The sequence below is a fragment of the Thalassophryne amazonica genome, chromosome 10 (assembly GCF_902500255.1).
Source record: "Thalassophryne amazonica chromosome 10, fThaAma1.1, whole genome shotgun sequence".
Lineage (NCBI taxonomy): Eukaryota > Metazoa > Chordata > Actinopteri > Batrachoidiformes > Batrachoididae > Thalassophryne > Thalassophryne amazonica.
Genome location: NC_047112.1, coordinates 40819382 through 40836332, shown reverse-complemented (window position 1 = coordinate 40836332; position 16951 = coordinate 40819382). Strand labels below are relative to the sequence as shown.

At 41.1% G+C, this 16951-nt stretch overlaps 1 protein-coding gene across 1 annotated transcript; it reads right to left on the bottom strand.

Annotated features, from left to right (window-relative positions):
• Positions 1-4833: 4833 nt before the first annotated feature.
• On the bottom strand, positions 4834-16897 carry cpox (coproporphyrinogen oxidase). Its single transcript, XM_034179884.1, has 7 exons — positions 16312-16897; positions 14202-14345; positions 13859-13969; positions 13618-13759; positions 11873-12091; positions 5064-5168; positions 4834-4965 (listed from the first exon to the last, which is right to left on the bottom strand). The coding sequence occupies exons 1-7, from the start codon at positions 16826-16828 to the stop codon at positions 4881-4883; spliced, it is 1323 nt and encodes a 440-aa protein (XP_034035775.1). The 5' UTR covers positions 16829-16897; the 3' UTR covers positions 4834-4880.
• Between the last annotated feature and the right edge of the window lie 54 nt (positions 16898-16951).

The window sequence follows — 16951 nt, the reverse complement described above, 5'->3', positions numbered from 1 at the left end:
TTTTCTCTCAGAACTTGGCTGATGAAACCATCTCTCATCACTCCCAGAATCATAGAGCAATTATCTACAACTACAGGTTGTCTCGTGTGCATCTTGCGGTGGAGAACGCATTTGGAATCTTGTCTCTCAAAGGTAATTATTTATGATATATAATATTGTAATGGATTGGTAAAACAGTTGCATTTTCATACCTTATGAGTTAGATAATGTATCTGTAATGTTATGTTTGTTATAGATGGAACAGCTCGCCATAATCTAGTTTCAAGTTCAGATGCCATGTGCACAATGATGCGGAGGGACAGGCATTGTTTTTGAAAAGTTTGAGGAATGTTTACAACTAGTTCATGCAAGTGGCATGAAATTTATCCGTGCTTGAAATTTTAAACATTTCACTTTTTTTTTTTTTTTGCACATTGGCACACAGCTGTGCACAATTTACAAGTTTACTCATTGGCAAGCAATCTTGCATGCCAGTGCGGGGATCAATTTTGTGCAAGTGTCTAAGGGCCTAAAGAAGGAAATCTGTTGTAAAAGCGTACACAAGGTTTGGACTGACACTTAAGTTTGGTGCAATTCTCATTTGATCCTCACATTTTGTACCATTTTAAAAAAGGAAAAAGGTCTTTAATCTTCTTGATGCAAGAAGTGTCCTTTTAAAAAATTGCAGTACTTGCTTTTGTTTTGAACCACAGCATTAAGGATAATAGTCTTGAAATCCAGACTAATAAGAGGATGTCTTAAGTTACTGTACAAAAACAGATTCCTCACTTTTTTCCTTCCCTGCTGTTTCTCTATCACATCTTCAGCAGGAATGATGATGTGAGTAACAGTGCTGGTTTGGTTTGTAAAATCTGTCCTATAATTCTAAATACTTTGTAACTCACCTTTCTGTAACATTTCAGACAGGTAGTGTACGTGTGTGTGTATATACATACATATATGTATACACACACTACACCTCAAAAAGTCTGTGTTTTATAGAGGAGATGTGCTGGAATTCATGAGTACACTAAATGTAGGTGTGGAGTCAAAAACAGACCAAAAAGCAGCCATCTGATGATTTTCAGTAGAATTGTTTCCATGAGAATGAAGTTTCGGGCCAACCTTTGTGTGCACTTATTGAATGCATAGGAGTTAATATTTAAGATAAAGCTGCGCTATATTGCTGAAGTGTGTTCTGTATGTGCTTCTGTTTTGGTGATGCATGTAGCCCGGTGTTCTCACTAAAGGTTTGCTGTGACGGTGCGGTTTCTCTAAAGGCTCAGTGGAGTTCAGCCTGCTCTAACTGTGATTGTTCTTACGCCCCGATATCAGACGACATCATGCGTGGAGTCTGGCGCACTGAATTATACACTGAAAATTACTCAAATAGGTTTGGAGCTGTACAGTAAGTGCAAGTTGTAGAATGAAATGCAAACGACTGTATGATAGGAAACAATAGAAAAAAGCTTTGTGTGCAGAGGTGATAACAGAGTGGAACGACTCCATGTTTAACGTGTATACACACACACACACACACACACACACACACACACACACACACACACACACACACACACACACACACATATAACTAGGTCCATAAATAATTAAAATATTTTGTTTTAGCCATCTACCACAGCATATTGCTATGCAAAGGAAACAATAGGTGCAATGGCAAATTGCAGACTGTCTGCTTTAATTTTAGGTTACTTATGCCCAGTGTAGGTGAAGGGTGTAGGCATTATTGATGAACCCCTTTAACTGTCCAAAAGTAACTGGACAAAATTGACGTGTGTTTTATGGACAGATTAATCTGTTGTTGTTAACTGTGAATGTTAATTCCAAAGTTTTTACTGCTAATAATCAAGGAATAGGGTGAAGGCGGGGGAACATCAGGTACAGACAGAACTGGTGAGTACAGGGCAACGTGGTCACACACAGTAATCAGGTTGGCAGATATTATGGAAGAACGGTGGATTAGTGGTTAGCACTGTTGTCTCACAGCAAGAAGGTGGTCTTTCGGTGTGGAGTTTGCATGTTCTCCTAGTGTTTGCGTGGGTTCCATCTGGGTGCTTGAGCTTCCTCCAACATCCAAAGATATGCACACTGTCTAGGGTGTACCGCGCCTCACGCCCCATGACTGCTGGGATAGGCTTCAGCTCCCCGAGACCCAATCTTGGATAAGTGGTTGAAGATGAGTGGTTGAAGAACACCCCTTCCCCAAGGAGGATGGCCTTTTTTAAAGTTTTTTTTGTCAAACTAAACAATGAAGAGACGATGTCATCGGCATAAATACAGCATATTTATCACATTATGTGAGCTATTAGAAAGATTCCAAAACAAGAAGGCCAGATTAGAGGCCATCTCTGCACCCCTGGATCGGTCAGGAAAAACATCTTAGGAATGGATGACACAATTAAACTGAATGAAAGGAAGGAGCTGCCTGTGATGGGAAATGTGCTGTTAAGCACATATGGTTGCCAGTGGAGCTGGTTTGGTTACTGATGATCTGAGTGCTGGATGAAGTGTCGAGGGTTTATCCTTGAAGACCCCTTGTAAAATGCTTCGTACGAGGAATACTACAAAAGTAACTCTAAAGTTGCATATAATGAGACTTCGGACAGTGACTGTTTGGTTGTTGTCCATTTAGGATGGAAAGCTAGCAGTCTGCACTTTGAGCCTATATACTTATTAACCTTCAACCCCAAGAGGTTGTGGTAGACTGAGCAAAGTAAAAAAACAAAAAAAAATAAAATACAAGATTGTTGGTTGGTGTGCTGATATTTATGGGCCTAACTATATGTATTCCATATGTGTGGGATATATTAATTTTTACTGCATAGGACTGCTGTGAATGCATTATTGCTAATGTTAACTGTTGTGAATGAATGACAGCACTTTGTGTTGCAACTCGAGTTGCGTAAAAAAGTAGGACAGCGTGGTTTGGTGTTACCAGCAATAACAATGTCACTGTAATGCCCTTTTAAAAAGTGCTTAATCTGCATATATGCAAACTTGCTAATCCACTAAAACCCAAATATCTAATGTTCACTGATATTGTTTATTGTTACAAATGTTCCATTTATATTTTATGTACTTGAAGCACTGATTAATATTGTACTTTTTTTGGTAATTTGACCTGTGAATTTCAGCACTTGCGATAACCTTTGAACTGAGCTGTGCTGGTAGGGCCTAGACATTTTTAAGTCACTTGTATTGTTACTTACCTACATTGCCTCACAACTCAAATGTGATACATTCAGTACAAGAGAACTTGTCATAATTTGCAAAAGCTTGAATTAATTTGTAATAAAATAATACAAATGTGCCACGTTTCTTAAATTACACATTGAAAAATACGATCCTGTTTGAATTTTCTCCTCCACTGGTTATAAATAGATCTCCGATCTGAGAGTCAAAGGTGATAAATGTTGAATTATAGACATGTTTAGATTAAATTCAATAGAACTTTATTGCCTTGGGAAGACTCCCTCAGGGAAATTGAGGCCCCAACAGCATTGTATAGCAGCACACAAAATAAAGTAAAAAGCAATTTGCAAAATGTAAGTACAAATATAAATACCAGAAAAATACTGGTCACAGCTTACTAGGTACTAGTGTTCCTCCCCTTCCCCCTCCCCTGCCTTCCTATTATTATATGAGGAGTTGTACAGTCTGATGGCTTCAAGGACAAAGGAGTTTCTCAGTCTGTTGGTCCTGCACTTAGGAAGGAGCAGTCTGTGGCTGAAGAGGCTCCTCTGGTTGCTGATGACAGTGTACAGAGGGTGACTAGCATTGTCCATAATGTCCAGCAGTTTAACCAGTATTCTGAAATGGAAACAAGATTTATTCAAATTTATACCAGCGCAAACATGTGCATAGTGGCTTGGTTACTTCACATTTTCTCCTTTTTACTGGCACGTGACCAAGTGAAGCACTGGTCCCCAAACACTTCATATTTTCCATCGGTGGCTGCTGTACTGACCTGGGCCAGGTGTGCTCAGCCAATCACAAGCTGGGAGCCAGAAACTCGATCAACTGTTAGACCATCAGTTCATTATACGTGAACCGAGCACTGAGGAACTGAAATATACAGATTTGAGAGCTTCATCCTGCAGGACTGGAACAAATGAGCGAGTCACATTAAGCTCAGGCTTTAAAAAAAAAAAAAAAAACAACAAAACACACGTTAGTGTGTGACTAGTACACCATTTAAAATAGAAGACATCCCAAAACACATTATTTAAACCCCGTTCTGTAAGAAAAAGGAATGAATAACACTGCAAGTCCAACCGAGTCAGACCTGGAGTGTTCCGTATCAAATTTCTTGAGTGGGTTATCTGACCCAAGTCCTAAAAACAGAAAAGTATCAACTCGTAGCTTCTGCTTCACACTGACCATATGATCATCCGGGGACTTGTAGTGCTGTGTGTGACACCATGGCTACAACTCACCCGACACTGGTAACGTGCACATATTCTTTCAACAGTGTAATACTTATGGTTACTTTATTGTGATTTTTGTAATGTAATACATCCCTGAATGTGTATTTACATACAATCCACAAAACAACTGAGCATATATCCACCCAAAATGCCACTGATGACAAACACATTTTCATGCTGAACTGCATTAATACAATTTTATCCAGCACACCCAGAAACATCCACAACATGTTCAACAGACACGTCAAACCTGTGTCTTGTGTAGGAAAGGGGTGCATTTTTTGAGCCCATAACAAAGTCTTTTCAGTAGTAGTAATAGTAGTACTGTTTTGACAAATCATGATTTAAAAGTCACTTTGAAACAATAATAAAGAATTCAGTTCAGACATGACAATATAAATTTGTATTTGGATGTTTTTCCTGCACCAACATGTAAACTGATGACTCGCCTGCTCACACCCACTCCTTAGGTTTTCGTAAAGCTTCAAGCATCTCAGCCTCCCGGGTATTCTTGGCAGGCTCGTGCATGTACTCCCACCTGAGGATGAAGTGAGAGTTTGGTTACCGAGCAACACAGACGGGTAATTACTACTGTAGATGAGCAGGTCCCCTGTTGCTTCCAGCTGCTGTGTTTACCTGGCAGTTAACGGCAGTGACATGATGATGCTCTCAACTCTGGAGCCAGGAGTGGCCAAGCCAAACTTTACTCCCCTGTCATACACCAGGTTGAACTCGACATACCTACAAAACAACAGCAAAAGCTAACTAACTGTTAAACCCTTTTTTGTCAATGATCCCAGTCTTTCCTCTAGGAACTTTAGTAGCAGCTGGGAAAGGTCAGTGTGCACCCTCAAACCCTTACATTGACATAAACTGACACTTCACTGCAACACAGACCAGAACATACTTATTAACCTCTAGTTACACACAATGCCTCTTTGACCAGTGCCTCAACCATATTCGCCTCAGTGGCAAAGCTTGCAGCATTATGGAGTGCATTTAATTTTTTCTAAGTTTTTTTAAATAACTATATGCTTGTCATGAGGAAATTATTATGGATAATAATCATTAAATGTCTTTAAAATGGGGCCTTTACTCTAGTGATTGTGGTGGTGGGTGACCCCTCACCTCACTGGCTACAGATCTGTACTGTCTTTGTAAGCAAGAAGAAAACAGCCACAAGAAAAACATTCTTTTTTGGTGAAACCACAACCTAATTGGCCTGCAAGAAGGGCATATCACATGCGCAGTCCATCAGTAACAGACTTGGTGTATATTTTAAGTGAAGTAGAGCAAAATGTTTATTAAACCTGGTGTCACAGCAGAATTGACTGTTGTCATAGTGCACTTATGAAACAGAGAAAGTCAGATACACAAGATGGACTATTTCATAAAGAAAAGCTTACAGGTGAACTGACATAAGTATTTTGTAAAATATTATGTTCCCAGGTTTGTTTCAAAGAAGAGAGAGCTGGCTGATATGATGGAGAGGAGAAAGGTAGATATATTGTGTGTGCAAGTAACCAAGTGTAAGGGAAGTAAGAGCAGGAGCATAGGCGGTGGGTTCAAGTTGCCGTGTTACGGTGTGGATAGGAAGAAAAAAGGTGTTGGGTCATTTTAAAGGAACAGTGGGTTAAAAGTGTGTTGGAGGTTAAGTGAGTGTCTGAGAGGGTGATGAGTGTGAAGTTGCAAAATGAAAGGGTGATGATGAATATCATTTGTGCATATGCCCCACAGGTAGGTTGTGAGATGAAGGAGAAAGAAGATTTCTAGAGTGAGGTAGATTAGGTGGTGGAGAGTGTGCCCAAGCATGAAACAGTGATTATTGGGTGTGGAATTCATTGGGAATGTTAGTGGAGGGGGCAGAGGTGATGAGGAAGTAATGGGTAGATACAGTATCAAGGACAGGAATGTGGAAGGACAGATGGTAGTTGATTTTGCAAAAAGGATGGAAATGACTGTGGTGAATACCTACTTTAAGAAAGGGGAGGAGCACACGGTGAGATATATAAGTGTGGAGGAAGGTGCACACAGGTGGACTACATTCTTTGTAGGAGAGGCAAGCTAAAACAAATTGGAGACTGCTAGGTGGTGGCAGGGGAGAGTGTAGTTAGACAGCATGGCATAGTGGTATGTAGGATGACTTTAGAAGTGAAGAAGAGAGTCAGAGCTCACCAAAAGATCAGATGGTGGAAGCTGAAGGAGGAAAGCTTCTGTGAAATTCAGTGAGTAGATGAGAGAGGCACTGGATGGAGTTGAAGCAATTTGAAAAATGACTGTGGAAAAATGACTGCAGATGTGGTGAGGGAGACAGCTAGGAAGATACTGGGAGTAACATCTGGACAGCGGAAGAAAGACAAGGAGACTTGGTGGTGGAACGAAGATGTTCAGGAAAGCATAATGAGAAAGAAGTTGGTGAAAAAATTTGCATTAGTCAGAGAGATGAGAAGGAGAAAATGCGTTGTACCGATTGGCCAGACAAAGGGACAGAGCTGTAAAGGGTGTGCAGAAGGTTAGGGTGATAAAGGATATGAAGAAAATAAGAGAGAGAAAAAGGCTGGATGATGTGAAAAGAGTAAATCAGGAAGTGCAAGAGATTAGCAAGGATGAAGTGAGGGTAGCTATGAAGCAGATGAAGAGTGGAAAGGCAGTCGTCCAGATGACATTCCAGTGGAGGCATGGAAATGTTTAGGAGAGATGGCAGTGGAGTTTCTATCCATACTGTTTAATAAAATCTTGGAAACTGCAAGGATGCCTGAGGAGTGGAGACAGTGTGCTGGTTTCTGCTTTTAAGATCAAGGGTGATGTTCAGAGCTGCAGTAACTACAGAGGCATTAAGTTGATCAGCCACAGCATGACGTTATGGGAAAGAGTAGTAGAAGCTAGGCTTAGAAAACAGGTGAAGTTCTGTGGGCAGCAATATGGTTTCATGCCGAGAAAGAGCACTACGGATGCAATGTTTGCTCTAAGAATACTGATGGAGAAGTATAGAGAAGGCCAGAAGGAGTTACATTGTATCTTTATGGATTTAGAGAAAGCTTATGACAGGGAATCTGTCATTCCTACTACGCAGTGAGATACGCAGTAGGAATGACAGATTCATTCAAGGTGGAGATGGGATTACACCAAGGATCAGCGCTGAGTCCTTTCTTGTTTGCAGTGGTGATGAACAGTTTGACAGATGAGATCAGACAGGAGTCTCCGTGGATTATTATGTTCGTAGATAACATTGTAATCTGTAATGAGAGTTGAGAGCAGGTTAAATCTAGGCTGGACATATGGAGATACACTCTGGAGAGAAGGGGAATTAAAGTCAGTCTGAGCAAGACTGAGTACTCGTACATGCATGTGAATGAAAGGGAGCCCAGTGGAATAGTGCAGTTACAAGGAATAGAAGTGATGAAAGTAGGAGAGTTTAAATACTTGAGGTCAACTGTCCAAAATAAAGGAGTGTGGTAGAGAAGTCAAGAGTGGAGTTGGTGGAGAAAGGTGGCAGGTGATTTGTGACCGAAGAATGTCTGCAAGAGTGAAGGGGAAAGTTTACAAGACAACGGTGAGACCAGCTATGTTGTACAGCTTAGAGACAGTGGCACTAACAAAAAGACAGGAAGCAGGGCTGAAGATGTTGCAATTCTCTTTAAGAGTGACAAGGATGGTCAGGATTAGGAATGAACATATCAGAGGGACAGTTTGGGTGGGACCGTTTGAAGTCAGAGAGGTGAGATTGAAATGGTTTGGACATGTGGAGAGGAGGGACCCAGGTTATCCGGTTGTTACACACTGACGTAACGCATCACGTGATAAATCTGTTTCCGGGTCCAAAGACCTCCAAGTTAATAATTAAAATTACGTCTGTTTGATCCTTTTAAGGATTTACAGTTTAAGTTTAGTTTGTGTTTACATTGTGCGCAAACCTCCGTCCCTCCCTTCTCCGCCTCCACCTCCATTAACCGCATTTGTCTGGTTCTATGGTCAGAACACTTAATAAAACTTTTTTCTTTTACTTTACATATTTTATTATACACAGGTAAAATATACATGTCTGTTTGTTAATAAAAAATTATTTATTACAATAAACAGGACGTTAAAGTGCAAACTTCACTTTCTCCCCGAACGACATGAACAGGAAGCGATTGCAGCTCGCAGCAACTCCCATTGAAAATAACAAGAGAAACAGCCTGAGCATCTGACATATTTACATAAAACAAACGCAGTAACAACGTCTAAAAACCCAGTTAATATATCCAGGAGAGTTTTAGGCACAATATACAAAAAGTTTTATGTTGCGATGTTAATGCTGTTGTCCGTGTGCAACGGTGTACGTGCAGCCTGATCAGATCATCTCAATGCAGTTCTCAGTGTTAATGACAGCACGCCTTTTTTGTTTGGAGCCGGAAGTTGAAAATCACATGATGCGTTACGTCACACTTAACAACCGGACATAGGGAGAAGAATGCTGAGGATGAAGCCACCAGGCAGGAAGAGAACAAGAAGGCCAAAGAAAAGATTTACAGTATGGATGTGGTGAGGGGGGACATGCAGGTGGTTGGTGGCACCTAGGAAAGGGTGAGATAGAAACGGTTTACCTGCTGTGGCAACTCCTAACAGGAGCAGCTGAAAGAAGAAGTTTGTTTCAAAGTAAATGTGCGCGTCTTACGTATGTGCGCTTGCCCCACTGAATCAGCACCGGTCATGATTTTGCAGTGGTACCCACTGCCACAAAATAGAAAACAAACACTCAATCCCACTGCTGTATCCTTAGAAGCTGTAGATCAAGTTTTTCTTGATGCACATGATAAGGCTGTTTACACATGATCAGTTTCTTGCGTCAACGGTGCACAATCTGTCCACCTGTGACCTGGTCAGCAAAGCTGAGTGTTGCCACAGCAACCCATATCATCAAGACGCATCAAGTGCAAACACAACCAACCTGGTATCCCCATCTGGCTGTTGCCTTTTCTCAGATAATCAATTTTCTACTCACTTCCAACACAGAATACTGCTTCTTTCAAGCCTTATGCATAACAGGAGTCAACCAATGTGAATGTTTAAGGGCCAGTACAGATTATCGACAAGGTTTGGAGACTGATATTTGTCTGCAATAAAAAGCATCAAAATTTAGCATGACACACATTTAACATAAAACTTGAAATGTGTTGCAGCATATGTTTAATTCACAGAACCTTTCAACATAAACTTCACACAAAAAGTGCAAGGAACTACAAATATTATTATGAAGTTGAACAAATGAACAAATAAATGAATACTGCCAACACAGCTCCAGTCTGCACACTGCAATCTTCTTCTATCCCTGTCTGTAGGACAACAACCTTCAACACTGACAAACTGAACTGGTGACCTGTAACAAATCAAGTAGTGCTGTGGGCGGGACTTTGCTCCAAACCAGAAAGTAGCAATTTAATTTTATGTTATGTGTAGCTCAGGAATAATGTTTAAAACACATTAATTTTTGATGGATATAGCATTTGCTCCCTTCTTCAAAAATGACACACAGTAGCTTTAATCCAGTGAGGCAGAGTTGTCAGGGCGTTTTTCTGGGGGGGGGGGGGGGGGGGGAATTCTTTTTTACAATAACATAACTAATTTAATAATTGTCTTATTTGAACAAGAGCTGAAGCTGGACTGATTTAATTGTCAAACCTGCTCTTTAAAGGATAAACCCTAGATGAAAAACTTTCTGAATCGTAGTTTTTTTTTTTTGTTTTTTTTTTAGGGATGTGACTGATCCAGTCCTGATGTAATTCACGTATCGGAAAATACCGATCCAATCCGCAACATTTTCCGATACCGGAGAAGAGCCACTGTGAATCCTCTCAACTGCTGATTGCTCTCTGCTTGTTTACTGCTGACCGAAAGGAGAGGCGAGGGGAGGTTTTCTGAAGCCGAGCTGTATGAGAGAGTTCTCTTCCACAGTGTTCTAGCTGTGGTTAGCGGCAAATTTCTGCCCGGCTCTCGGCTTCAAACTGTCTTTTCGTTGAGCACTGATTTTCTGAAAAATTAACTGAATTGTTGCTGAAAATGTGTGTTAAAAAGTTAGCCACTTAACTGTCCCGAGGCTGTAAAACACCAGCTCAGTGTGCAGCCGAGGAGGAAAAGCTGAACAGAGAATTCTGTCCACTGAAAGGGAAAAAGTCTCCATTAAAATCCTGCATGTGAGCGTTGCTGATGATATTTATTTTACAGTTGAAAGGCTTCATGGCCAGTTGAAAGGCTTTCCCAAAAGTATGAAGTTTGCACAGCACATAAACAGCAAGAGGAAGGAAAAAGAGGAAGAAAAAGAGAGAGAGTGAGTGAGAGCGAGAGAGAGTGAGCGAGAGAGAGAGGGAGTGAGCGAGAAACAGAGAGAGAGAGAGACAAGCAGGGAGAGAGTGCTTTCTTTTCTCTTTAAGTCTATAAAAAATAAAAGTACTTAATTCTTTCACCAAAAAATCAAATCTAGGTTTTCATCTTAGATACACCTTCTGGCAAATTGTAGCTCAACTTTCAGGTCTCCTTGTTAGGAAAATCCTCATTTGAAATCAACAATAATAATATTAATAATAATATTAAAGCAAACAGAGCTCTGGTATCAGATCGGAAAAGTATCAGTATTGGCAGATATCCAAATTCAGGTATCAGATCGGAAGTGAAAAATTGTGGATCGTGCATCCCTAGGTTTTTTTTTCCCCCCACACACACTTTCCTATTTCACTAAGTGAGGCTGTGAGCTGAAGATGATTGTTTATGATTGTTAAGTTATTCCACTGCTTTAACAACCATTTAGCACTAAAGTCCACTGTTCACACAAATGATCATGTGATCGTTTGTAAACCATTTGTACACAGTTTCATGAAAACTATCAACTTTAGTGCATGTGAAATTGAGTGAACCCCCTCAACTCTCCCTTTCTCTCTGCTTCAAAGAAACAACACATCTGCTATTTTCTTCTCCTCTCAGTAAACACCGAGCTTTTTGGAAACAAGAAGCCTTTAAACTGTAAAATAAACTGTTGATTTCTGAATGTAACAGCAGCTACGGACACAGGAAGAGCTCTGGATTATTTAATGAAGGATTTTGATAGTTTTTTCTTTCACTCAGATGGACAAAGATGCTGCTTTCAGCTGTGTGCTGTAGTGGAGAGAACTCTCTGATCTGCTGTACAGCACCTCACGGACCACTAAAGTCACTGACTGGTGACCTCTTTTTAAAAATGTGCATGTGAAGGCAGAACTTGGTGACCACTGAGTCACTACATCCAGGGCTGCCAAATTAAACTGCCGTATCGGCCATTATAAATGGTCAATATTGTTATCCGCAAAAATGTTCAATATCGCCGGCAACAACTGGCCAGGCCGATAATCAGTTGACCCCTAATGCATAAGCATCTGAAATCAAGTTTCTTTCATCCTTTTGGAAGAATCTAAAACACACTAGAGAACAATCACCTGCCACGCCGAATCTGCTGCCACGCTTTCTCCTCAGCTGTAAAGGAATCGTTGAGGTGTTTGTGTACGATGGGCAGATAGCAGGGCACCACTGTGCGCGCACAGCTTTTCACAAAACTGAAGGCTTCCTCTTGACTTGGCGTGTCCAGGTCGTCGAAGAAGATCCCTCCTATACCTCGAGTCTCACCTCTGTGGCGGATGTAGAAGTATCTGTCACACCTGGAGATGGATACATCACATCACTTAATCTCATTTCACCAGACAAATAAAATACATAAACAGCCTGCATATTTTTCCTTTCAAAGCCACTTCACATCTTAAATCAGTTTAATTCCATACATGAATATAATGTTTCAATTCAATTCATATATACAGTGCCTAATCACAACATGATGGCCCACAAGAAGAAAGCCTAACGTTCCCCGCCCCATAAGCAAGCACGGTGGCAACACTGATAACAAGAAAAACTCCCTCCACCACAACAGACTCAGTGGGGTGACCACAATAACAGAATAATGAGTAACTGCTATAAGTTTTTTCCCCCACTTTTTTCTTTTAGTCAGTATGGAGCCCTGGAAGTGTCATCGCAAAATGTTTTGCAGGTGGAATGTGCGGTCGTTTTATTATATTGTGCGCAGGTTTTATTATATCGTGCGCTCATTTTATTGTATTGTGCGCACATTATATTGTGCACTCATTTTATTATATTGTATGCATTTTATTATATTGTGGGCATGTTTTATTATACTGTGCACTCATTTTATTAAATTGTGTTCTCATTTTATTAAATTGTGCGCACGTTTTAAACATTGTGTGAGTAAAACAAGGGCACGATCTACTTAAACGTGGCCACAATTTGTAAAACGTGCACTCGATTATTCAATATTGTCTTGAGACATAAATACTGACTATTAGTCAACAAACCAGGAGACAGTGGAATACATTTCCCCATTAGAAATGCATCTGGTCAGGGTATATCATCATGGTTTGGGCGCACAAGGACATATAGAGGACTCCAGCTACCCAGCATGGCATCATCTGGAGTTTAAGCACATTAAAAAGGATGCTAAGGGCGAATTGTCTCCCCATTGTCAGGATGACAATTTAGGTCAAATTATGGAGTTCATTTTGAACGAATTAATAAAACGTGTGCACGTTTTATTAATTCGGGGGCTCAATTAAAGGAAAACGTGCACGTTATATTAATTCGAGGGCCCAATTCAAGGAAAACGTGTGCACAAATTATTGCGGCCAGGAAAACGTGCGCACATTTTATTAATTTGAGAGCACATTTTATTAATATGCAGGCTCAATTAAAAGGAAAACGTCTGCACAAATTATCGTGGCCAGAAAAAAATATATGACTTTAAGTGACCTCTCCCGTGTTCCGTAAGTCAGAGCAGTAGTTCATGTTCAAATTACACAAGTTGACTACATTCACATATGACCTCAGCTCAGCCACACCCGAAGTTTACTGGTCATTGACAGGCTGACCCAGAGCTCAACGGTTTTTCTGCAACAACCCACAGTGGACAGAAAGTTCTTCTTATCACTATTTTACAGAAAAGCTACACCCACTGCAGCTGTTCACACTATCTGTCCAAAATTAGTGTATTTTCATAGTCAAACCACTCAGTGAGCCTCCGTGTAACAAAGCATTCACATTCTGTTTCTTCCTTTAATTCGGCAGTTTGTCTCTTCATGTAGCCCAACACACAGAGGACTAAGCTCGAGTCAAACTGTACCACTTCTTGAAGTCGGGGTAGTACTGAGGGTGGTGTTTGTCACATGCTTCTTTCAGGGTGTTGTGGAAGTGAAATGCATCTTCCGTATTGATATAGACGGGAGTCAGGTCAGTGCCGCCACCAAACCACCACTGCTTAGAGCCTGAAAAACACAAGGGTTTGCATTCATTCCTGCATTCCGTAGTGTCACTGACACCAAGACGCAACCACTGACATCAGGCACTGACAGCTGCACACTCACCATCTTCTTCTTCAACTTCAAAGTATCTGTAGTTAAAGTGCACTGTGGGGATGTGGGGATTCTTTGGGTGGATAACACAGCTCACCCCCATGGCAGTGAAAGGCAGTTTACCTTAAAGGACACATTAAAAACATGTACACACACACACACACACACACACCAACAGGAGATTAAACAAATTTCTCTCTACCAGTATTCCACAGGAGGACAAAGTGATTAAAAGTAGTAACTTAAACCATCATACTGTAAATGTAGGCTGCTGCTACACTACTCCCCACAAAAAACAACTACAACAAAAAAACTCCAACATTTCAGCATGGAAACATGAAGAAAACAGTCTTACCATCTTTTCCTTTGAGTACCTTCCCTCTGCTCGTCATTTGCTTGGCAGCCTCCTCCGTCAGGTTCCCAGACACCACTGATACATTGACCCCAGCCTTCTCAAACACCTTTCCATCCTGCATTACACAGCTGATTCCTCCACCACCTGATGCACAGAAGGGGGGAACAATGGGAACAGCTGCAAATTCAACAGAAATGATAAATCACTGCTACACACTAATCATCACTGCTTTACATTAAACAATAGTAGATGCCTGTTTTAGGTTGTCTGTTGCTGTATGAGGCACTCTGCACATTTCTTTTTGCAGAACTGTTAGCAGTGATCCCAAACTGGGGGCTGGAGGGCCAGATGTGATGATATGGATGATTACAGCCTGGCCAGTGTTGTAGTATTTATTAACTACAGCCTGAGTGACAGTTTTCCTTCTGATATGGCTATTTAACATCACTAAAGACTGCTATAAACACAATATTTTGCAAACTCAAATGCTACCAGCAGCTATATTTTTTCAGTAATGTGAACAATCTTAATCTACTGTAAGTTGTGAGTAATAACTTCAGCCAATCATCAGCATCTTGAACACACCTGTGCATCAACATCATCTTTTTGCCATATTTCTATTAATAAATCAGCGACACAATGTCAGAGCCTTCATTCAACCACTTCCTTGAAACGTCTTAGCTGTCAGTGACAGGAATGATGGACGTGACAGCCTGTCACATCCATCATCCCTTGAGACGATCAGTCCCTTAAAGCCAGTCCTGTAGGCTGGAGAATATCACACAGTCCTGCGAGTGTGTCTCTATCTGCAAGCAGCTGCAGCATCTGTCAGTCTAAGATTCTCACTGAAACACACCAGTAAAAGGTTGGGAAATCTAAAAGAACATGCCTATAGACCTGAAAAATTTTAGTTTAGAAAATCTCCACAAATGATCTTGAAGAAAAAAAAAAAAAACAACAACAACAACACGTGGAGGTATTATTTTTTTCAGGACTGGTATGCAAGGTTTTTTTTTTGCGTCATGAATTACACAGAGGTCAAACTTTAAAAATGCTCCAATCATGTTGAAAACTATATCACATTACTTGTCTGGTCATAACGATTCCAAAAAGGTATGGTTTGGACTATCTGTGATGGGATGTTTTGGAGTTATGGGATAAAACAGCAAAAATGGTGACAAAGGTCAGTTTCAGTTTGTACAGGGGTCAAAAGTTAAAGTTGCTCCAGTTTCAGTACAAAATGATGCAAATTATTGGTTGAAATAAAAGACTTAATAAATGGAATAGTTCTGACTGTGTTGAATGTTTGCTCTCCAAGGTAAAGGTCAAACAAGTTTAACATCTATTGGATTCTATGACATGTGACATATTGCCCTGTAACATGATAACTAAGCATGACAGATGGTGCAAACTATTACTTATTAGAACCCTATTAAACCAAACAATAATTTGCATCATTTTTTTTAACTGACTTTTAGCAACTTTAACTTTTAACCCCTGTACAAACTGAAACTGACCTTTGTCACCATTTTTGCTGTTTTAGCCCATAACTCCAAAACATCCCATCACAGATAGTCCAGACTATACCTTTTTGGAATTGTTATGACCAGACAAGTAATGTGATATAATTTTCAACATGACTGGAGCATTTTTAAAGTTTGACCTCTGTGTAAATCTTCATTGACCCATACCTGGCTAGAGCTACCACCCTGGGATGGCTATCATGCATTTTTGTGTAGGCCATGATACACTGAGGCTGGATTCAAAGTGTTGTTTATTCCCCTTAAATGGTACCGATTTGGTCAAAACTGATGAGTGACTCATGGACTACAAAGATCAGTTGAAGGGATCAAGGTACCAAAGACATCCAGTTGTGGTCTTAGGCCACTATTAACATCCAAGTCTCACAGCCATACGGCAAAGAATGCTCATCTTGCATGGCTTCATACAGAAGCTAAATTATTATTATTATTTAAGAATCTGGACCTTCTCGAAGACGTAAACATAACCTATGAGCCTCGGGTAGCTCAGGGTTTACACTGCTGGCTTCCAGATTAACTACGCGTTAGCTTCATCATTGACTGGCACCTGTGTAATCATCCTGACTCACCTTCCTTCCTCTCCCATCGGTCCACCTGGAACGTACCACCGTCCACCTCCTCCAGAGCTCTGCAGAACTCCGCCTGCGTCTCCATGATCAGCATCTCCATCCTTGTGCGTATATCCTCTTTCCTCTCCTGCAACACGCCGATGTCGGTCACCGGAGGAGACATGAATCTCCGGCATCTCTCCGGGATGTCGCCCTCCTGTTCTACTGCCTGCGGGACTCTCGTAGCCATTTGGGCGCGCTGAAAGTGACCGGCGTTGGCCAAAAGACCAGCCACGGCCGCCGCTGCTGTCGCCGTTGCGACTCCGCGCGCCAGCAGCGCTCCCCTTCTGCTGGCTTGTCCAGTCGCAGCCCAGCCTGCGCTCCCATGGGACATAAGCCGTACCCCGGTTCTCGCGCAGAACCATCTCGTCCCCGGAAACAAAGTCACCGCCGGGTATGCGGGCACGTACAGCTTTCCGGCGTTACACAGCGCCTTAAAATGTGGACGAAAACACTGTCGGACGGCACTTTGAGCCATTCTGTTTACCGGAAAACAAGGCAATGGTGGCCAATTCTGGAAAAAAAAAAAACACACAGAAACTCTTTTTCTTATTTTTACCTCCGATGGGTTGCAACTGTTAACATTTCACACGACTTTGCT

Coding starts and splice junctions, on each gene's coding strand:
- cpox (XM_034179884.1), bottom strand. CDS start 16,828: ATGGCTCAAAGTGCCGTCCGACAGTGTTTTCGTCCACATTTTAAGGCG. Junction 14,346..16,311: donor CCGATGGGAGAGGAAGGAAG/GTGAGTCAGGAT, acceptor TCTGTGCATCAG/GTGGTGGAGGAATCAGCTGT. Junction 5,169..11,872: donor CAGCAGATTCGGCGTGGCAG/GTGATTGTTCTC, acceptor GTTGTTTTGTAG/GTATGTCGAGTTCAACCTGG.